This window comes from Dryobates pubescens, chromosome 14 (genome assembly GCF_014839835.1).
Source record: "Dryobates pubescens isolate bDryPub1 chromosome 14, bDryPub1.pri, whole genome shotgun sequence".
In the NCBI taxonomy this organism is placed as follows: domain Eukaryota; kingdom Metazoa; phylum Chordata; class Aves; order Piciformes; family Picidae; genus Dryobates; species Dryobates pubescens.
Window position 1 is genome coordinate 21055668 of NC_071625.1, and position 24091 is coordinate 21079758.

Here is a 24091-nt window from a genome sequence, read left to right on the forward strand (position 1 = left end):
AGGGTAGAGATCACGCTGTCATAAGACCCAAGGAGCCTCCCAGCACTGTGATTCAGTAATTACAGACACAGTAGAGAGCTGAGGGCTCCCTATCTTGGATTCTACCTTATTTCTTTTGAATGGGTGTCTCCTTAAGCTGCATTACATATTTGTCTCCTTTTCCTTTAATTTAGTATGATTTGCATTGAGCCATTTGAATGATCAAGATTCTTTCTGTGCTCTCGGGTAATATAACTAATAATTATAATTTATTTTATAAAAGAAATACAGAAGTCTTTGTGCAAGATTTCCCACTTGTAGCAATATTTTCATCTTCCAGTGCTGCTGCAATTTCAATGGGATTTATCTAGGACTAAGGATGTGTGTCTCTATCATTATTGTGAAACTGGTATTAACCCTTTCCATGTTAGCAAGGTTATGCTGAACCACAGAAAGACCTGTTCCTGATCACAAAGGCAATACTCATTCCTTATCTGGGCTCTGGAGAACAAGGATTTCCTCTGCTTATATCTGTAGAAAACCTACACATGGGACATGGGACACACGGGATGCAGACTTGGCTGGAGTTCCAAAATCCATTCTAGTGCAAATACAGAAACAATCAGTGAAATCTTTCCTAAATCTTCATGCTTTCCTCACAATAATAACAGAAGGTGAATTAAATGACAGTCAGAGGGGTGTTCATGGAAGCTCAGACACACTGAAAGTCAAACATTACATGCTATGTTCAAGCACTCCGACTCCTGCAGAAGCTAGAGCTCCAAGAAGAGTAGCACAGTTCCCTTCCAGGCAATGCCTCTGTCCACACACATCCCCACTGGGGACAGGTGGCAGCTGCACATTTATCTCAAATAATTTAGCAGACGCTGCTCTTGTCCTTTGAAACACAACAAAAATACCTCTCCCTTAATTTATAGTCTGGTGTTTCAGCTGCTTCTAGTGGCAAAGTTTTAGCTCCAAAACTGCCTTTCCTGCAGGATAGAATTTAGCCACTTTAAAAAGGTTTAGTCCAGGTTTTCTGGAATAGAGGGTAGAGCAAGATGGGAGAGGTAAAGTCAGGTACCTCCTACACCTCTTCTTTAGGCTGTCCTATGGTGCACAAAGCACCCAGGTTTGCTGGCTCAGAGAGAGCCCACAAATACCCAGGTTTGCTGGCACAGAGAGAGAGCTCACAAGCAGAGGAGCAGGGACCCTTTCTTTTGCCAAGACTGGGAAGAGAGGAGTGGTTTGAACTCCAGATTCTCTGCATGGAGAGTTTCTGTCATTTATCTAGCAGCTTTAATGCAAATGCTGACAAGATAGGAGTCATCAAACACAGAAACACTCATTTAACACAGGGCAGTTAAAATCACAGTCACAGCAGTGACAGCAACTTTCTCAGAGGTCTGAGTTCACCCAGGCAGAGGTAAGGGGGTTTCCAAAGGTTCCCCCACTCTGGGCAAGAGCCCTAAGTCCCATGCAAGACCTGAGAGCCTCTGCCTTGTCAGAGGGATGCCCGACTTCAACATTGGCTTTAGAATAGAATAAAATAGAATTAACCAGGTTGGAAAAGACCTTTGAGATCATCAAGTCCATTTAATCAACTAAACCATGGCACCAAGTGCCTCATCCAGTTTCTTCCTAAACACCTCCAGTGATGGTGACTCCACCACCTCCCTGGGCAGCCCATTTCAATGGCCAATCACTCTTTCTGTTTAGAATTTCTTCCTAACATCCAGTCTAAACCTCCCCTGGCGCAGCTTGAGGCGTAAGGATGGAGAAACCTGCTAGACACTGCAGGGTAGCCCGGGACATCTATAGAAGGGCATCTGGGTGAAACCGAAGCTGCACATGGAAGAGCCTCTTGGGACAAGGGAACCTTCCACGAGGATCTCTCGAATTCCCGCCCGCCGTACCATCCCGGCGCCGCGGCTGCGGCTGCTTTAAACCGGGCAGGGGGGTGCTGGCAACCCCGCCGACGTAGCGGGCATCAGCTGACCGCGCCGGGCTCTGCCTCCTCCCGGGCCGCCCTCCCACAGCACCACTCCGGCAGCGGCGATTGTGCCGTGCCGGTCCCCGCGGCTGCTGGGGCAGCACCCGCAGCCGGCTCCCCGCAGCCCTGCAACCACCACGCTCCCTGCGCGCCTGCCTCTCACCCCGTCCCCCTCCTCCCCGCTGCCGGGCGAAGCCTCGGAGCTCTCCTTGCCCTGCCCCGCGGAGAAGTTAACGATGCTGCCGGCTGTTCTCCCAGAGCTCCGAGTTTAGGGCGGGAATTTCGTTCTCTGCGCTTTTGCCTTTTTTTTTTGGTCAGCTTGGGATTTTTTGAAGATATTTTTCCCCTCCTTTCCTTCCTTCCTTTTTTTCTCCATACCAAGCAAATACGATGGATAGCAGCCCCGAGACCCCACCGGGCAGAGGCGCCCCGTGAGCCCGGGCGGCGCACCCGCCGGGGCATGTCCCGCCGCCGGGGGAATGCGGGCGGGCAGCCCCCGGCCGGCGGCTTCGGCGCCATGACCGAGGGTGCCCATGACCCCGCCGCCGCTTTTCTCCCGCCCGAGCTCGCAGGGTTCCCGCTGACAGCAGACACGGGGATTACAGCAGCTCACGGGGACCAGAGCTCGGAGCGGAACCCTGGGATCCGTGGAGAGAGGAGCTGCTCGTTGTGAACGGCTTTCCGCAAGGTGCCTGCCCCAACCCGCCCGCGCCACCAGCCTCCGGATGGGGCCACGGATCGCCTGCCGGGCAGCGGGGCTGCGCCCGTAGATGTTCCGCTCCTCCTCTCCGAACCGGCGGCTCGGCTCCCTCCCAGCTCACCGCCCCGAGGAGGGCGCAAACCAAGCCGTCCGGGGATCCGGGGCTGCGTTGCAGCCGGGCTCCGCGGAATGTGGCTCCGCGGGGCGCCGCGGGCGCGGGAACGGGGCTCGGGCTGCTTGCGTTGAGACAGTGCAGCCACTCCGCGCACCCCAGCGGCAAACCCGCCCGCCGCCAGCCAAACTACCGGACGTAGCGACCTGCCTATAAATGTGATCCCCCAGACCGCCACCCCGCCGCCGCTACCCGCCCTTCTCCATCCCCTCCCTCCTATCCCCCGGCTGCATCACTCCCCCCTCTTCCTTCCCCAAAGACAGTGTCCCCCCGTCCCCCCTCCCGCCGATGCTCTGCCCCCCGCCAGTCACCGCCATGGAGCTCTCAGAGGTGCGGTGCCTGAGCGACAGCGATGAACTTTACACCATCAATAGGACCCCTCCCGGCAGTGGCAGACCCCAGCGCCTGCTGTGGCAGACGGCCGTGCGCCACATCACCGAGCAGCGCTTCATTCAGGAGCACAGCAGCAGCAGCGGCGGCAGCAGCAGCGGTGGGGGCAAGGGCTTCAGCTCCGAGGAGACCTGCTACCCCAACCACCTCCCCCACCCGCCGCACCACCACCTCCGCCGGCATTCGGCCGGACGCAGTTTAGGCGGCGAACGCCACAACAACGGAGGCACCAAAGTCTTCCCAGAGGGAACGAGCAGCAGCGGGGACCTAGGCTTCCTGCCCCTGGACTGTGCCCCCAGCAACTCCGACTTCTTCCTCAACTGGGGCTATACTTATCGTGGGGTGATCTTCCCCACTCTCCGCAACTCCTTCAAGTCTCGGGACTTGGAGCGCCTTTACCAGCGCTACTTCTTGGGCCAGCGGCGCAAATCTGAGGTGGTCGTGAACATCTTGGATGTGCTGACCAAGCTGACCCTCCTGTTCCTCCACCTGACCCTGGCTTCTGCTCCCATGGACCCCATTAAGGGCATCCTCTTGGGCTTCTTCACAGGCATTGAGGTGGTGATCTGTGCCTTAGTAGTGGTCAGGAAGGACACAACCTCGTACACCTACCTGCAGTACAGCGGTGTGGTCACTTGGGTGGCCATGGCCACACAGATCCTGGCATCTGGCCTGGGCTTTGGCCTCCTTGGGGACAGCATTGGCTATGTGCTCTTCACGCTTTTTGCAACCTACAGCATGCTCCCACTGCCACTCACCTGGGCCATCCTGGCTGGGCTGGTCACCTCTGTCCTGCAGCTCGTCATGCAGTTGGTTATTCCCAGGCTGGCTGTGACTTCCCTCAACCAGGTACCGTGGTGAGGAAGGGGTGGGAACCCTTCTCTTCCTCCATTACTCTGAATGAGAGGTGGTGCAGGTTGTTCCAAGAGGTCCTCATTACCTGGAGCATAGACCATAGGCGAAAGGCAAACTTCTCCTCTCCCCCTCCTCAGTCTCCCACTACCTATCCAAATGTTTCACGTCAGGATGGGGATGAGGGCACTTCCTGGCCACTCTATACCCTCTCATTCAGTTCACCATTATCCCTTGAAATAATTTTAGTGATGAGAGCTTGTGGGGCAAGTGGGAAGGATGGCTCATTTATCATTCCCCTCCCTTACTTCCAGCAGTGGTCCTTGGCCAAACTGCTCCACTGCTCATCTCTCATTTTACTCAGTTGTATTTTGCAGTTGAATTCAATGATCTTAAAGGTCTTTTCCAACATAAATTATTCAATGATTCTGTGATTCTCTACCTTTTAGCTCTGGATCTGCTGACAGGACAGCTACTTTCATGTATGCAGCACATCTTGATTTGGCCTGTGGGAACAGGCGCAAAGCATGCCACTCTTTTGCAAGGAGAGCAAAGCAATGTCCCAGTGAAATCAGATAAAAGGTCCCCTTGGAGATGTGGTGTGAGATCCTAAGCTGTCTTTGGAGGGCACCAAGAAGCTCTTTCTGCTGGTGGTCATGGGGCAAACATTGTGTTGCATCCTTACATGTGATGTCTAGGACAGGGTACTCATTAACACTGGTGCAATGCAAACTACTGAGGGCACCAGGCAGATAAAGGTCTGAGGTGTTAAAACCACGGCTAACCTTACTTCACACTCACCTGGCTTCTTCCCCCTAAAAACCCACAACTAACCAACTCCCAACATCACTGCAGGGCAAGAAAACACTGCCTTTCTAGGGCAACATAATTTTGGAGATTCTTGCTGCTCCCTTTCCCCCCCACTCCCCTTCCTAGACTGCCACAACACTGTTCTACCAATATTTCACAGCAGCTTAACATCTCCATTTGGCTATCTCTGGGGAGTTAGGGAGAATGAGATGGAGGTACCAGCAAATTATCGGCAAAGAAGGGAGGATACAGAGGAATGTATTGCTGGTGGCATGTTGTTTACATGAATGCCAGGATGCACAGCTGGGATGTAGCTGATTTTGCACCTGTAAGTTTTTATGGTGATGATCCTTAAGACACATCTACCTCTTTCAGACCCTGGCCCTCCTGATACCTCTACCTACCTCTGTCCATTTCCTTTCTCCACACACTTCTTAGATGTGGGCTGCCTGGCCTAACTTCCCAGGTTTACTCTGTTTTGTAAAAAGCTGCCCCAGTGTGTTGTGCCTGGCTAAGAGCTATGGATTTGAGACAGTCAGACTGTGTGGAGTTGTTTCCCAGCTCTGGTAATGTGCTGATGAATGAACTGCAGCTGCATGTCATGTCCTGCTCCCATGTGCTGCTGATGTTGTTAGTGATGGGTCAAAAACTATGAGAGTTATGCTGATTTCTTAATTTACTTCCATGTCCTATTTGGGAGCGATTAGTAAAGGCACTGCTCTGTCATTATGCACAGGTGTCGGGGCTGTTTAGCCAGTCCACGCACACACGCATTTCCCACCAAAGACATTTCTCAGAAGAGATGCTAATATCTTCATTTGCAGCCTGCTACATTGCCAGTTGTGTGAATGAACTGCCTCTGAGCGGTGCACAATGAGAGATTACCAGCCAGACGATTGCCTTCATGAACTGCATCTATAAATCTCCTTAACGGGCTCCGCACAGCTTGCCGCACGTCGGTCTTGAGTTACACCGGCTCCCGCCTTCTCAGAGCCCGCGTAAAGTCTCCTAATTATATGCATCGCTTCGGCCTTTCCCTCCAACCCGCCCTGCGGCAGGTCCTGCTGTTTACCCCGATGCCAGGGGCTGCCCCCTCCCGATGTTCGGCGGGGGCCAGGGCCACTCCTTCCTGCACCTCCACCCTGGCCTCTCCGCGGCAGGGGCGCAGAGAGCGGCCGCCCGGGCGCTGTCCGCCTCCGCGGTGCTGAAGCTGTAGAGGCGCGCGTGTCTCGGCTCGGTTCGGCGCGGCTCGGTTCGACTGGGCTCGGCTCGGCGCTGAGCTGCGCGGACCGGGGGCTCCCTCCAGCGGCCCCGGCGGGAGCTGCCACTGCCTTAGCGCCTGTCTGCGCGCCCGCGCACAGGGCTGCGCAGCTGCTGCGCATCCCGCTGTTTCCTCAGCACCCAGCACGGGGACTTTGGGGCAGCCGGGCCTGTCCCCAGGGAGGGGGAGCAGTCCAGCCGCGTTACTTCGTAGTGTTGCACCAGGCTTTATTTATCCCAGAGAAATGCAGAGCACTTTCAAGTGTCAGGCAGTGAGTGCTCTCCTGGCCACTGAAAGCCATATAACTTGTTTTAGAGATGAATATAGAATGTTTAAATGACTGTGTCATCAAGGTTATATAGGGAATCTTTGAGACAAAAGAGATTTCTTGATCTGGCAGGCAAAACACTCTTTTTATCACAGGGTTTATTTTCCTAGGTAAAGCACTGCATCTTCTCTTCAGAGAAGTATTGCAAGACTAAATGAACTATTTGATTATGTAGCAATACCTGTGATCATTTTGCTTTGTCTCAGGATGCAGACAGCTGCTTACACTGGATCAAAACTGGGATTTAAAGTCTGGTCATGTTATAGATAATGGGGTTTTCACCGATTTGGATGAGACCAGGATTTCATGTAGGGAAAACATTGAATTCAATTCTGAACAGAAAGAATTTGCTACCCTGGAGTCAGTTTACTACTATATCCAGTAGTATCCATGGGGACAGTGGTTCTGATCCTATTCTCAGTCACACTAGTATAAATCAGTTATAAGCCTATCTAAACAGATAAAGTTGCAACAGTTTACACAAGAGGAAGATCAAGTTCCATGATCTCTTCTCCCTTAATTGTGTAATTGATTTTAGTTTTCATTGGTAAATATGTTCACAAGCAGTTTAAATCACTAGTAGCGCTGTTCACAAGCATGAAGCACTACTGACTGATTCAGCCTTCTGTTGAAGTTAATGAAGTATACACTACCAGGAATACAAACAATGCCCCTGTTCACCAATTCACCTTTTTTTTTTGTGCAGTAATGTTTCTGAGGTCATCAGATCTCTCTTTCTTTGCATCTCAAAATGAATCTGAAACAGTATGCTAGATATAGGTGAAGGAGAAAGACTGCCTTCAAATTAGGGCTTTAAAAAAAACTAACAAACAAAACCCCAACAGCAAGAGCAACAAAAAAACACACCAAAAGAAACCCCTAACCAAACCACCAAAACAACCCCACAACAAAAAAAACCCAACAAACCCACAAAACAAACCCAACAAATGAAACACAGACTCACTAGGTTTTAAGTCTCAGTGGTTCTGGGAAGATAGGACCACCCTTAAATTAACCTGACCTCTACCTGAAATGCTGAGCAATGTGCTGCTGCTCAACCAGAGGGAAGCCATGAAAAAAAAAAGAGTCTGATACCATAATTAAGGTAAAGACAACACTGGTAATGACTTGACTAAAGATTCTGTCAGGAAACAAATGAGAAATGCTGCTAAACAAATAAAGTGCACTGCTTTTTCTGCATAGTCAGATACCATGCTGGGGGTGTTGTTTACCCCTGCCATTCCCCAAAATGAAAGTGTAATTTGTATTGCATTCATTCTTACTTTTTCCTTGGTGATAATGTAGTACACAATCCCAAATGTCTAAGATCATATACATGTTTCAAGCATGTGGGGATGAACAAGCAAGTCAGAGCTCCTTAGTGTTATGTAACATAGACAAATGATAATATAGATATGAATTTTGACAGGCTTGGAATTATGTAAGCTACAAACATACCCTGGGTTTTAGTCCTCTGCCTGTGCTCTCTTAACTCATGTGAGTAAATTTCACCTGAGTAAGCCCATTCTTGTAAGTCACTTGCATAAAGGATACCTTAAAGGATCAAGTCTTAAATTATGTGTTATTAAACGAAACTTTTAAAATAAATTTAGAAATAAACTTGAGGTGGGCAATACCAATACCATGTAGTCAGTAATACCAAGAACAGACATTCTTTTTGTCTATTAGCATCTGTCTTTCCAAGTCTAAGCAGTTCTGTGAAATAATATAGCAATTTTTGTTTGCTTGATTTTTGTCCCTTAAGTTCTCTCTTAGGGTTATCAGTATAGGAAAAGGCAGATTTCATGAAGCCACAAGGAGTCCTGTAGAGATAAATCTGTACAATTATACAACAGCAACTGACAGCTTTTACGTGCATATTTCAGCTATACATTTCCCCAAACCAGATCATAGATATAGTATATGTGTGTGTACAGAACATACTCATCTCTTCAAAACTTCTGCCAAATGCTTGTGAAGCATCTGTTAAATCCATAAGGCATAAGGATATTTCGAAGTTGGCTACCATTTGAGAATCAGAATCAAAACACTCCAGCTTTATCTCTGTGGTTGCTTTGATTGCATTAGTTACTATTCTTTTACCTGGAGTAGTCCATTGTGGGTGAATTATAACCTGATTGAATGATTTTAGACTGGATTATGATCTGGTGTTCTTTTATATCCTGTAATATCACCTGACCAGTATCTGTGGGTCACAACATGATTAGATTAGATTTTGATACACTTTCCTCTGAAGCAGCTGCATCATTTTTGTGCTAAGTGGGGCAAATGCATTGTTTGTATTTACAATTTGATTATTTATTGCCCTCAGAGAGTTCCTCCAAAATGGAGGAATTCAGGCCAAAACATGAATGAAACCTGCTTTTATCAGTGAGTTTCAGACTACAACAGTTAGTGCATTTGTTTTCATTGAAAATTTCTTTGCTAGAGACATTTTTCCTGCTGTCAGGATATTTCTGCATTGCTTTTAAAATTTTGTTTATTGCTTGCTCATTGCTTCTCATGGCCTAGAAAGAGGTATACACTCTAAAATAGCAGCATCTCATGTGAAATAATCACACACCAGAGTAGCACCCTTAGAAATGACAGTTAACAGCAGATCATGCTGGAATGATCCTTATTAGCCTGTACATAAGACTGAAGGGGATAAACATCCCCATTCCATCCTCTTACTGCACTTCTCAACCCTGTCAATGACGTGATCTGAACAGGACAGAGAAGAGGGCAATATGAGGACTGTTTAATGGATTATTCTCTTTACAGAGGGCAGAGAAGATGAGGGGTGGAAGCATTGCTTCCTGCATTTTCCTTATTTCCAGAATGTCTTTCTAAGCACAAGGAAAAAAGTCTTTCATGTAAATGATGAAATTCAGTAAACAGAAAGGAATGAAGCTTTTAATGTGATGCTTAGGTGAATGGTCATTTCAAACCTGAAAACCCTTACTCAGCTCCTGCCTAGCTAGCATCCCATCCTTTCAGACACCTTGTTAACATCATATTTCTTTGAGTGCAGTCTTCTTGCACCTAACTACATTTCTATTTCTAAGCATCCTGTGAAGTGCCTCAATGACTCAAAGTTACCATTCAGCCTAGCCAGGATCAAAACACTGTTCTAGTGGGAACACATTTTGCAGTTGTACTGCACACACAGTGTTTGCCAGATGAGAAGGGGATTGTGCTCTTTCACTGCGTAACAAATGTGGTGATGAAGATGTTTCTGGGATGTTACAAACCAAGGTCTAAATCTCCTTTTCCCTACATGGGATTGAAATCTACCTCTCTTACCTCACCAGAGTGTTTCCATAGCAAACCTTCCCCCGTTCCTACTACAGCTGCTCTTCAGGAAATATAAAAGGTTAAGATGTAGCAGGCCAAAACAAGAAAGAAAGAATTATTCTGACTGTAAAAGCTGGTCAAGGAATTCATGTCTGGTGGTGTCCTTGCTGAACATTTTAGTGTTTTATATAATGCTATTAAATCATTCCTTCAGGCATGTGTTGCTACCAGCAGAATATATGATCTGCTCCCTTCCCTCTGACCTGGTGAATCTTGAATCTCTTTTTCAGAGTGGTGCAGCTTCCCCAGAGAATTTCTCTCCCTCTCTGCCCCTTCAGCTCCTTAAAAGCAAATGCAGCCTACAAGGAGGGCATTTCCTAGAGAGGGATTGAGTAAGGCTCAGCCTTCAGTCATTGAGCTGCTGTACAGAACATATATAGCCATTTTAAATGACAATGGCGGTACCTGTTCAGTATTTGAACAAAAGGTTATAGTCTGTGCCCTTGGGGTGAAGGAGGAGACTTGGGGCTGAGAAGCCCACATATAGGGGAAAAACGTCAAGTCTCTCAAAGTTTAAGACATATTCCAAGTCTTTCATAGTTCCCTCCTATGTAGCTCTCTTCATCACACTGCTATTTTGCATTCAGACTGAGACATTAGATTATTTTTTGCATGTTGTGTAAAGAATTGTAAGAGCATGGTGGCATTCAGTGTGGATTTCTGGCTTAAACTTTTGTAGTCAAGTGTCTGCAGATGAGCTGCATGAGGACCTTTCTTTGTGGCTACTGATTTTTTTTTTTTTTAATCTAGCTCTTCCTTCAGACACAAACTCTGTTCCACTTGCTCAGTTCTTGCTGCAGTGCAGCTTGAATCCAGCCCCAGTGCAGAAGGGGATGTAGAGTTGCAATCTGGCCCAAGGAAGGAGATGAATGTAAATCATCTGAGGCAGTGGTGCAATGGATCTTGAGCATTTTGGTACCAGTCTCACTCATTCAAATCGAGAATAAAAGAGACCTGGCTGGTCAGAAAGGAATGAGCACAAAGAGTGCTGTGTACTTAGCATTTCTTGTAACTCAGGATCTTAGCAACTCACTGACTCCCTACAGTTTGATTTAGGGACCTGAATTAAAACCCATAGAGTACAATATAAAGAATCACTTGAACATCAGGATTTTTAGGTGAACCAAGAAGATCACTTCTCAGGACCATCTTTAGGGGAAGTGTTGTTCTGAATCCACATTTTTCTTCTGAAAGAGAACACAAATATGGACATCCAGCTCCTCCAGGAAGCTCTTGGAGTGAGCTCTGTTACACTTATCTCTCCAAACACCCAGCTCTGCAGACAGTGATACCACTGTGGTGCTGTCTAATCTAGAACAAAAAATACCAGGAAATGTACACAGGGCAAACTGCAAAGCCAGGCAGCCATTCACTGACAGAGTAATATTTCAGCATGCGAGTTTTGCTTATTAGCAACTATTTTAAGAAGTGCTGCTATTTTCTTTGCCAGCTTCTTCTGCTGCAAGGTTTCAAGCAGTTAGCCCTGGAGAAGCAAAGGCGGCTGCCGAGTTCATTAATTAACCATTGCTGCAGTCTGAAAAGCAGGTGAAGCATTCTCAGTCTTTAACAAATGAAGCAAAACTAACCCAAGCTGATCTTTTTTCAAACCCCCAACAAATAACTGTACTTCTCCTAAACAGTCTGGTGTCAGCGTTATAATTTTACATGATGTTCTCAGCTTTAATCTAGAGAAGAGTAGCCCCTCAGTATAAATGAAATGTTGGGTTTATGAGTTTAATGATTTAATTATCTTACCTCAATCTTCTTTTCCAGTTTTGATTTAATCACTACTTTGCAGCTTTGTATCTTTGGTTTTTAATAGCACAATCACTTAAAAATAAAATGCAGAACTCTTTCCTTTCTGAAATCAGTGGAAGCATTCAACAGTTGCAGACTTCTAATTAGAAAAATCAGTTCTTTTGTTTGCAGGGGTCTGATCTACGGGCATTTTCTTATTTCTCCTTTGCTCAAACTCTGCTGCTTTGTTTACCTGGGAGCTACTCAGGGATGGAGTTATCTAGTCTGTGCTGCTTGCTTTAGTTCTGTCACAGTAGGGGCCGCATCCATCAATCCAGAAGTATCATCGCAATGCAAATAAGAAATAATAATAACCAGGACAATCAATCATCACAGAAAAAATTGCATGATATTACACCGTGTACCAGGTGTTGTATAAATGAAGTAGCAATCTTAGGTACAGAAGTTACTTGGATCTTTTTGGAAGTTACTTAACTGTGCAAGGTCTAGATGTACACATTCTTTCATCCTAAGATTCCCCGTTGCATATGAAAGTATCTCTAATGCTTATTAGTATTAATTATCTTCATATGCATAATAGTGTTATAATTGGCATTGAAATAATCCTACATATGCTCAGTATGGATCTAATTTAATGTGCCAGGCATGCTTATTCTTTTAGAGGAAGGAATGTTATTCATCACAATTTTCATCTAGGAACAGGGAATGAAGATCATTCCCATTTCATCACTAAATTTATCACTGACCTGTGCTGACCCACACACATTGCTTAGTATTTCTGTGCTTCATTTGATTTGAAAATTTGCTTTTCTCAGTTGCCCTAATTTATGATTTTTAGATTCAGTTGTTTTGAGATTTTTGTGCAAACATGCCCATTGCTTTCCTTGGTGCATCAAAAGAGGAATCCTGTATGGGCTGCTGTCAGCAGCATACATTTTTGTTGAACAGTGAATGCATTGCATGTGGTAGGAATGTTTGCAGATAGCTTTTTTAAAAGAATTGGTTACACACAATTCTCTTAAGGGCTGGAAGGCATGTCCTGTGAGAAGTGACTAAGGACTCTGAGTTTGTCTAGTTTGGTGATAAGGGGGCTGCTCTGTACAGCTTCCTGAGGAGGAAAAGTGGAGAGGATGGTGCTGATCTTTTCTGCCTGGTACCCGTAATTGGATATGTGGGAATGGTTTAAAATGGTACTGTGGAGGCTTAGACTGGACATTAAGCAGCATTTCTTTACCAAGAGGGTGGTCAAACACTGGAATAGGCTTCCTAGAGAGGCAGTTGTTGCCCCAGTCTTGTCAGTGTTTAGGAGGACAATGACCTTAGTAACATGCTTTAGCTTTTGGTCAGCCCTGAAGGGGTCAGGCAGTTGGAGTAGATGATTGCTGTCGGTCCCTTCCCTTCCCTTCCCTTCCCTTCCCTTCCCTTCCCTTCCCTTCCCTTCCCTTCCCTTCCCTTCCCTTCCCTTCCCTTCCCTTCCCTTCCCTTCCCTTCCCTTCCCTTCCCTTCCCTTCCCTTCCCTTCCCTTCCCTTCCCTTCCCTTCCCTTCCCTTCCCTTCCCTTCCCTTCCCTTCCCTTCCCTTCCCTTCCCTTCCCTTCCCTTCCCTTCCCTTCCCTTCCCTTCCCTTCCCTTCCCTTCCCTTCCCTTCCCTTCCCCAGTGACTCCAAGACCAAACTGCTTTCCATAGCACCAAAACATACTAACTTCCTTAGCAAATTTACAAACGGTCCATCCAATTGTCATTTACTGAAGAACTCTTTGGATGATGTGCAACAAAGAAGAATATTTGAGATGAGCTCTGTTTTCTGTCTGCAACACAGGACTTCTGTCAATAAACTAGTTTAGCCAATTTTTTAAAAACCCAAAGCAAGCAATATATGTACTAAAACTGAATAATAACCCATATTTAAATTTCTAAAGGTTTAAACCACTTCATTGATTTACACATATTTGTATGAACTAGGCACGGGTACTCAGAAAAAGCAATACTGCGGAATTTTGTGTTTCAATCTTCTTTTTGTAACTTGCTTTCAGGTTCAGTAATTACATTTGCAAGTCAAAATAATATTTACTATGTTCCTAAAGTTTGTGTATATCGAAAGACAGTTTATAGGTGCAATTTAAAAATGGAAAAGATGCACACCGTTAATTAAGAGACTTTTTTTTTCCTGATTACTGTCATTAAGGACTCAAACTATAATCTGGAAATCAAGCTGTCATCTTCTGGCTAGCAGCAATGTGGATTTAGCAGCTGCAGATTTGCAGAGAGCTTGCAAGGTGCTTAGTCAGAGCTTAATGCCCTTTGCTGTATAATGACAATTTAAGGAATCTCAGATTAATGAAATCGACACCATTCTACAAATCAGGAGAGGATTAATATTCCAAATCATAAATAAACACACAGACAAAATATTTCAAAGACTTTGTGTGAGGCTTGTGGTTCACAAAACATTGAAAGATAAGTGGTCATAACAATTCCCAGGATAGTCACCTGGCCTACAGCTCATTTTTAGGTATGATCTAGGGAATTGAAAGTACAGGAAGGTAGCAAGTGAAATTTTCAACACTCCACAAGTTAAGAGACTCCTGAAATCACTTAAGTGGTTATAAAAATAGCTCATGGGACTTCTTAAGACCCACTAAACTCAGCAGATTTAAGCAGTCTTAAATGATGCAGACAATGCTAAACTGTGAGGAGTGGCTGATACACTGAATGATTTCACTGTCATTCAGAGACTTCAGTCACCTGGAGGAACGGGCTGACAGGAACACCATGAAGTTCAGCAGAAAGGAAGTGCAAAGTTCTACACCCCATGCACAAATACAGACTGCCAGATGATGACTTGGAAAGCAGTTCTGCAGAGAAGGCCCTAGGGGTCCTAGTGGACACTAAATTGACCATGAGCCAGAAATCTGAAGGTCAGTGGCTTCCTTGGCTGCATTCTCATCAAATTGATGAAGGTGATCCTATCCCTATGCATGACCCTAGTAAAACACATCTGGAGCGCTGTGCCCAGTGTTGGGCCACTGTATAAGAGAAACACAAACATACTGAAATGAGTTCAGAGAATTGCTATGAAAGGTAATCTAACAAGTGAGTAAAGAGTAAGGGAGCTGGGACTGTTCAGCTTGGAAGTGAGGTTTGTGAAGTATCTGTGTGGAGGTAACCTGGTTAGTATGTATAAATATATTACTGAGGGTAGTAAAGAAGTCAAACCCTTCTCAGCGGTGCCCAGTGACAGGATGAGCATCAATGGGTACAAAATGAAACATAGAAAGTTCCATTTAAAGATAGAAATATTTTTACTGTAAGAGTGATTGAACATTGTAACAGGCTTCCCAGAGATGTTGTGGAGTCTTTGTTCCTGGGAACATTCTAAATCTAACTGGATGAGACCTCAAACACCTTGCTCTAGATATTCTTGCTTAGAGAAAGGAAGTTTGACTACATGATTTCCAGAAGTCCCTTCCAAAGTGTTTTTTTTCTGTCATTCTGTGACAGCAGTACAGGTATTGTTGCAAGTAGATAGGTCTGAAGATCTGATGAGGATCTGCAGAACAGAACTAGCATCTCCAAATCCAGCCTGAAGCAAACATATGGCCAGTGCAGTGCAAATCTTCATTGATCACAGTGTGAGACCTGGATTGATATGTGTGCCATGCCTTCTGCACTCCAGTCCCTTCCAGCCTCTAGTTCTCTTGTGGGACTTACCTGCAGGTCTGTATCATAGAATCATTTAAGTAGGAAAAGACCTTTAATTTCATTGGGAGAGTTTGAAGGATATCAGTAATACATGTCCTTTCTTTCCACTAGAAAAATAGCTTCTTCATCAGTACCAACCACTCAGCCTCAGACAGTCAGATTGCTATATAAGTGTTAGGAGATATTGGATATACCTGGGTGTGAACTCTGGTCTAACTATGTCTCAGGTGCCAAAGAAAGTTAAAAGCAGATTTGCCCATAGGCAGTCTACCAATGCTAGGACAGCATTTTGAGCAACTGGCACCATCCTTCCTTTAAAAAGCCAGAAACTAACCTTCTCCCAACAAAGCACTGATGATCCTTATTTGCAATGCATACTGCTCATTGTCACTGCTTCTGTAGGACAGAAATGCTTCAGATAAAAGGGAGATGAAGGGAAACTGGCAGTCTTCAAGTATGGAAAGGGTTTATAAAGGAAGAAGTCAATTGTTCTTTGTTTCATCTATACCTATCAAGAGATGATGGGCTTAAGTGATCATAAGGAATATTTATGTTAGATAGTAGGAGGAACCTTTCAACAATAACCCAATTATTATAACTCAAATTCTTTTTCCTTGGGAGGCTTTTACCTGAAGTATGATTAAGCAGTTTAGGGATTTTTATTTTTTTTTCAGGAGTGATTTAGATAATATCCAGGACCTGGAGTATGTTTTAAATGACTTGTGAAGGTCCTCTTATGCCCTATTTTCTGTAATTAAATGATACTGACTCCTAATTCTGGCTATGATGGAAAGCATTTTCAACCTCTGTTTCCAAAGAAGTAAACCATTTTGTGTTTCTCATTATCACTGAGGCTGATGCATTAGTCTGAACTAACCTTGTTTATGTAGCCTAAAATCACAGTTTCAGGGATTCGTATCTATGGTTTGCTAAGGACATGTTTGATCAACCATTAGCCAATAACCATAGAGTCATAGAATCAATAAGGTTGGAAAGGACCTCACAGATCATCAAGTCCAACCTGTCACCACAGACCTCATGACTACTAAACCATGGCACCAAGTGCCACGTCCAATCCCCTCTTGAACGCCTCCAGGGATGGTGACTCCACCACCTCCCTGGGCAGCACATTCCAACAGCTAACAACTCTCTCTGGGAAGAACTTTCTCCTCACCTTGAGCCTAAACATCCCCTGGCACAGCTTGAGACTGTGTCCTCTTGTTCTGGTGCTGGTTGCCTGGGAGAAGAGACCAACCCCCTCCTGTCTACACCCACCCTTCAGGTAGTTGTAGAGAGCAATAAGGTCTCCCCTGAACCTCCTCTTCTCCAGGCTAAACAACCCCAGCTCCCTCAGCCTCTTCTCGTAGGGCTTTTGCTTGAGGCCTCTCCCCAGCCTCGTTGCCCTTCTCTGGACACGTTCAAGAGTCTCAATGTCCTTCTTAGATTGAGGGGCCCAGAACTGGACACATTACTCAAGGTGTGGCCTAACTAGTGCTGAGTACAGGGGCACAATGACTTCCCTGCTCCTGCTGGCCACACTATTCCTGATACAATAATACTGATGATGATGCAAGAAAATGACACAATCTCAAACAAAAGGCTGACAACTGATACTGGTGAAATTACTGTTTTGTCAATGAAGTCCTGTTAAGGCATAGACAATGGCAAAAAAATGAATCTGCTGAATAAGGAGAGACCATTTTTATCCAGTGAAAAATATTTTTCACATCATGAGCTCATTTTACTTGACCTTCAACCTTCCTCCTCTTAGGTTGTAAACCTATTCTGATTTGTTCTATTTATAAATATCTATTAAATATTCATATGAATATATATAAATATATTAAGATCTCCATACTGTAGATTCTGTTCATTATAAACATCTGTGGTGCAAATGCCACTCAGTTACAAGGAGTAAGAATTTTCCTGGTTTCTCTTTCTCTAAGCAAAGTATGTAAGTACCTGTGTATGCTGAAAGATACAGATACTATCTCTGAAGTCTCTGGGACTACATCTGACTTTAGATATATGGTACACATGAAAATAATTAAAGCAATATAGGCACATAGTACCATGAGTACATACAGAGATTAGTTCATGCTTGCTGATTAGCTGGAGCACTGTTAGGAAGTGCAAGAGTCCTGCCCTTTCATTTGCATCCACTTCCACCCTACACACTGGAAGCATCATGTTTCTCTTCTGCAACTTTTCTCCATGTGTAACACCCACCCTTTAGATCTGAGGATGTTTTCAGTTACCCCTTTTCCTAGGGCCCAGCATCCCACCCTCCTGGAATGGAGAGAATTGGGCTTTTGCTTTTGAACAGACACAAAACATTTCCTTCCTTCTTCAATACAGAAAAAGACCTTAGCAGCACAGAATTGTAATTCAGGGAGCATGGTGGCTAATGTTCTCTTCAAGGGCAATAAACTCTGACCTTGCCAGGATATTTTAATCACATTTTTCTTGCTGTGAAGGGCAATTCAGTCTTTTAGCAAAATGTCTTTATTTCCAGACTACAAAATCAGTATCAGTGGTTCAGAGTAACTATATGGAAACCTTTAATGAAAGATTTTTAGATAACTGTTTCTGGTCATGTCAGATAGAGGAATATCTTTGAAAGACGAATACTTTGCAAATTCATGCTGGGTTTTCTGTTCAGACTAAAGGATGGTATGAAAAACACATGTGAAATACGGGTGCTCTTGTTCTCAGTGAAAGTAAGGTGGTAGGTAGAGGTAGGTCACCCTGTAGATTTTTTTACTATTATGATCTTTTTGAAGATATGCACATTGACAGTTTATGGATTAAGATGTGTTTACCCATGAATGACTGCATGATCCCATCCCCATCCTGTGGTGATGTTGTGTCCCAGCAAGCACTGTACTGGACTCACTCCTGAGCTAACACATCACACAGTTCCAAGTCCTGCAGATCAACAGTCTGCCTTTGAGATGCAGCAGGAACCCCATCTCCCAGAGGAGGGATTTCACAACTTTGAGAGGCAATGACTCTTCCATTTCCAGATGAACTCAATGAAATCTGAAAGCTGAGACCCACCATATGCTGACCATGTGCTACAGGTGTCTTCTGAATCTTACATATCTCTTGGTAGCCACATTTTTCCTTCTGAGTACCATCAGAGTTTTATTAGTCTGAGAGAAGCTTTTGCTTGCCTACAAGTCTGAGCTGCTCAGAAATGCAGTAGTTGCACCTCTGTGCTACTAACTAGAGAAAGATGAAGATATTTAGGCTCGAGGTGAGAAGAAAGTTCTTCACAGAGAGAGTTGTTACCAGTTGGAATGGGCTGCCCAGGGAGGTGGTGGAGTCACCATCCCTGGAGGTGTTCAAGAGGGGATTGGACGTGGCACTTGGTGCCATGGTCTAGTAGGCATGAGGTGTGTGGTGACAGGTTGAACTTGATGATCTTTGAGGTCCTTTCCAACCTTGTTGATTCTGTGATTCTATGATATACGAGGTTTAGTGGTTTTATATATAATCTGCCAAGAGCTGAAAATGTTAAAGCACACAAACAAACTTCCTTTTTGCATTTCATTAAAGACATTTTCTAAAATAGCATTTCATTAAACTTTTCTGGTTCTCTAAATTTGTTATACCTGTCTCCAGACATTGTTCCAAAATTTTTTAAAATTTAACTTTAAATATCATCTTGTGTGGTTGTGATGACTTGGAGTTTTTCTTTTTTGAAGAAACTCTATGTGGAAAGAATAGAATAGAATTGAATAGAGTAGGATAGAATAGAGTAGGATAGGATAGGATAGGATAGGATAGGATAGGATAGGATAGGATAGGATAGGATAGGATAGGATAGGATAGGATAGGATAGGATAGGATAGGATAGGAACCTGGAGGAGACCTTCAAGATCATCACATCCAATCCATCATCCAACACCATCTAATCAACTAAACCATGGCACCAAGCACCCCAAATGTACAGGAACATATCAGAAGGCAAGAATAAGGACCAGAGTGCATGAAAAAAGTTATTTGTGATACAACTATGGTTTGTGTTTATTGCAAGAATATGTTAGTTTGTGATTACATAATGATTAATTGAGTTGACTTTAACAAATGGATGTAGGTGTTCATGAAGCAAGTAACATTAAGAAGTCATTTGAGCTTGCTGTTTTTACCCATAATTTAGTGGGTTTCACACACGGTTACTGTACAGTGTTGGCCATCAGACATCAGCTTAATATTGACAGCTAGCATATTTTTTTTCACTTTGAAACATTGGTATATACCTTAGAAATCTGGCCAGTGGTGACTAGCTGAGTGACAGAACTTATGCACTAAGAACTGATTTAGTCCTTCTAGGGAGGAAAAGAAAATGTTATGAAGAAAGAGACATAAGCGATTTCCTAGGATATTTGAAATATTTCCCTTGTGTTCTGATAGCTAACAAATCAAGATTATTAGAGGAAACTGCTTAAAAAGCTATCAGAGCCAGCAGGCATATCTCCATCAAACAGAACAGGCTTTGGATGAAGCGTTAAACCATGGAAAATGTTTCACCTTGTAATTAACTATGTGTGCCATCCTTTCTCCTCAAGCCCTTTCACAGATTTAACTATTAGCACTGTCTGGCTTCCAAAAAAAATCAACAGTTTGGGAAGATCTGTTTATAAAACCATTTGCCTTTGCTTTTCTTTTTTAAGGCTTAGAAATGTTCTCTCCACTGCCAGAAATTTCAGTAAGAAATCAACTTTGCCAGCTAATTCTTGACTTGAAATCTGAGATTTGCCACAAAACGCAGCACTGTCAAGGCCACACACAATCTATTTTCAAGCACTCATCTGCCGAGTGCTCCTAAGAGAGCAATAGTTATGTAATCATGCCTGCTGCTACATTGATCTGAATAGTAGATGCATGAGCTAAATACTCATGAGCTCAAGATTAAACAGTTTTGCCCAAGCAAATTTGAAGCCCATGAGCAAGTTAAGATTGACCTTGCTACTCAGTGGCTGCCTTTAAACAACCCAAACTGTAAAAATGTGGACAGCGTTCATGTCTGTGCATTGGATAAAGCCTTGTATGAACTTACACGCAGCTGATCCTGATGTAAACCATCCGGGGGCTTCTTTTGTCAGTTTTTGTCCTTGAAGATTTATTAGTCTTCAGCAGCTCTCACTGGTATCAGCAGGATTCATTATTCAACATCTGAGACAGCAGTTGTTTTGTCTTGTATCATTTATTTAATATTCCATGAACAGTCCAGTTTCTGTTTCTCATGCTTACACAAGGAGTGAAAACAAAGACATGGCTTGTATTGTTAAGGAAGGAGAATTTGGCCCACGGTAAATATCAGGGGTTTATGTTAATCCCATCCCTGTTTTATACAGGAATAACCCACTGCCTTCAAAGGAATTAATCCTGGGTCATACCAGCATCAGTGCAGAATGAATCTTGTGCTATATGTCTCTTCTGCTAGCAAAGTGGCAGAAGAAGCCTAATCCTTTATTATTTGTCTGTGGCATATTCTGCCAGCCAAAGGACTGAATCAACTTTTCCCACAGTACTCTCTGTACTTTTGATGTGAGTCTGACTTCTTCTAGCTCACCACACTGAAGCATTCACCGTGACTAACAGCAAAACAACACCCACAGGTTTCACAAAGGAAAATGTTTGTCCTCGCCTAACTCTCTGAGATAAAGTTTTAATCCAGCTTGTCTGGAATGCTGTAACCTCTCCTGGCTTTCATCTGGTACATTTCCATCTGCTCCCACATCTCTTCCCTACGTCTTCTCCAGAAGAGTTCCTAAAAAAGAGTTTAAAAAAATGAGATAAAGCAGTCTTAAAGACAATATTGAGTAATGCTAGATAGTTATCAGCAAAATTCCCACTTAACCCTGAGTGATTCATGTCTTCTGCTCAGCTCAGGAGGACAAAGACTCCTGAGCCCCATTACACGTCCTTACCCATCCTCAAGTTTTCCTTGCATGTTCATCCATATCTACATTGGCTCCTCATTTCCCACAGTCTCCCAAGGTCATATCAGCACTGATTCTCTGTGTGGTGACACTGAAACACTGAAATCAGACTACAATCCATTGCCTTTATGCTTCGCAAGATTTCTCCAGGCCTCTAGCACTATGGTCTGCCAGGTTTACAGGCCAAGATTATTATCAGGGGTAGCTGTAACTGGGGGTTTTGTTGATCTTTTTGGGTTTTTTTGTTGCTAGGAAAGGACTCTATAAGTGGCATTGCTGCTTTCAGTTTATCATCACAGTCAACAACAAAAGGGAATTCTGAGGGGAAAAAATTAACATGGAATATCAAACTCATTTCCTTCTGGTTTTCAGATCACTTTTCCAAGAATAATTTAAAATAGAAGAAGAGCATCTGTAATGGGAAATTTGGAAAGGAAACATTTTCCTTATTTCTGGGCTAGTAAACCTTCAGCCTGATCTGGGAACTTTAAGTCTATTCCTGTCACCTCATGCATCAGCCATGGTTAGATTCAGTGGGCAAAGTCCGTCTCTAATGACGTGCAAAACAACAGCCACTTACAGCTGCAACTGTGGGAAAAAATTACCCTTGCTATTGGCCTTTAGTTAAAAATGCCTATAATAAGTTGCAAAGACTTGTTTTGTGGTTTTTTTTTCCAGGACTTTTTTTTAGGACAAATAGGTCTCTTTTGAAAAATAACAGGCATGGGGGTGTATGCCTTTTGTCAGTAGGTATAACTGATTAATACAACCAGCTGATCAGCAGAGCTTCCTATCAGAATAGAAGCAGGCTTTCAAGGACAAAGGTTGTTTGGAAAAGGGCACGCAACTCTCATCTATTTTTCATTACAAGTATTTTCAGTACTATTCAGATAAAACATTTTGTTTTTTAATAGGTATTAGGCTCACTCTCACCAGGACTGGAGTGGTTTTCATAAGGCTCTCTTTATTTCTTGATAAAGAGTCCAAGAGTAATTGAAGATCATTACATTTAGTTACTGGTTTATTTTTCCATTGCAATATCAAAGGGAAAAATTATTTGCAGTATCTTGCTTCTTTCCTCCACCTATGGCAGCAGTTTCATAATTCAGAGGCAAAGGTACATGACCTGGCCTAACATAGCTCAGAATTAACATGTCTCTTGTGCAGTGTATTGTTACAATTCTGAAGAATGCACTGAAGCAGGGCCACCTGTACACCAAGGTGACAATTGCCAGTTCTTTTGGGAAGAGACATGGAGTATGTACTGCAGGTAACTGGGGGGACATGCATATGTTTGATCAGATGAAAATAGCTGTGAAGTGTGTCAGAAAAGATGAACTGCTGTCAACCCTACAAATATAATTATTGATGCTCAGTTTCGACATCCTGCTTCAGATAAGAACCATTATCTACAGCAACAAAAACAGCTGTGCAGGCCACCATCCCAAACTCACTTAGCAGGAATACAGAGTACTTAATTTGGTTTTCCTTAGAATGTAACTAATCTCTTTCCAATGCTGTAAAGCAGCTTCAGTGATTTTTTTTCCCCCCCCTATCATGAGTCCTAATCAGTTTATGATCTGTTTGGGGAAGTACTGGGAGTTCTTCTGCCTTGACTATCTTCCATTGACTTAGACAGAGGTCTGGTCCCCAAATGCTGGTATATCTAGGTTGATGTTTGGACTCAATGATCTTAGAGGTCTTTTCCAACTGAAACAATTCTATGATTTTGTGATTCTATGATCTGAACTGAGAGAAAGTTGTTTACTATTCACCTATCCATGTATATAACACAAGGGGGGGGGGGGGGAATAGCATTTGATAAGGGTTGCTTCAGAAAAAAAACTCAAGAATTATTTTTAATACTTAATATCCAGGATGTTTTGAGTGTGCTTCCCCCTTTAAGATAGGGTTTTTATACATTTTGTTTAGATACTGTAACTTTTATTAGGAGTAATTTATTTCTTTAGTGGCTTTAAATGCAATGTGGCTTCTATTAAAGGTAATTGCTATATGTTTCAACTAGTAAATGTGCAGATTCTACATAGAGAAAGTTCAGGGAAAATTTTAGTGTCAGACTGAGCTTCTTGAGGCTGAAACATGGAAGTGAAGAAAGGGAAACCACAACTGCTTTGCGCTTCTTTCTGAGCAGTGAGAAGGGAATGCTATCACTTCAGCAGTTACCTAACCTATTCTGACTGCCATGGACTGCTTCCAGTGTGTTCTCTGTTGTACAGACATTTGTGCTGTGCCTTGTTTTTTGCTGGCTTTTGTGCTTCAACAGTGTCATGGTGTGAGATGATTTAAAGTAGTTCTTCAGTACATGTACTGTGGTTTCAAGGTTACATGTATTTGGAGAAGAAAACAGATTTCTGTCTGAGCCTTTTACGTTCACTTTAACACACCAAATAAGGTGGCATTTTTGGACACTAAAATCATGACATCTGGAAGGTTTGGCTTTGGATTCCTCCTTGTAATTACTCTGCAATGCAGCTGTCTCAGAACAGAGGGAGAAGGTACCCAACCAGCAGACAAAAAACATTGAATAGAGAGGTTGGTTTGCGTCAGAGGATAAGATTGTTCTTTCTAAATAGGAGCATTTCAGGGTTTTGTAATAGCACACTGTGTGCAAAATGGTGATGGAGTGCTGTGCTGCTCAGTGCACAGGAGAGTGATCGCCAGATTCCATTGCATAGTTCAGGATGAGTTCCTAAATGAAGGTCAGAGAGTTCAGTTGTCTACCCTGTAACCACAGGAAACACGAAAAACTGACAATCTGTTACTCATCTCTGTCTGTTCATCTGTATGCACAGGTCATGACCCTACTACTGACATTCTC

The 24091-nt window shown here is 43.7% G+C and overlaps 1 protein-coding gene across 2 annotated transcripts in view; it reads left to right on the plus strand.

Moving 5' to 3' along the window:
- The first annotated feature begins 2368 nt into the window (after positions 1-2368).
- ADCY8 (adenylate cyclase 8) overlaps positions 2369-24091 on the plus strand; it is a 110813-nt gene continuing 89090 nt past the window's right edge. For both annotated transcript variants that reach the window (XM_054167521.1, XM_054167522.1), the window contains exon 1: positions 2369-4083. In XM_054167521.1, coding sequence (XP_054023496.1) covers positions 3133-4083 — 951 coding nt within the window. In that variant the 5' untranslated portion in view covers positions 2369-3132. The remainder of the gene's footprint in view (positions 4084-24091) is intronic.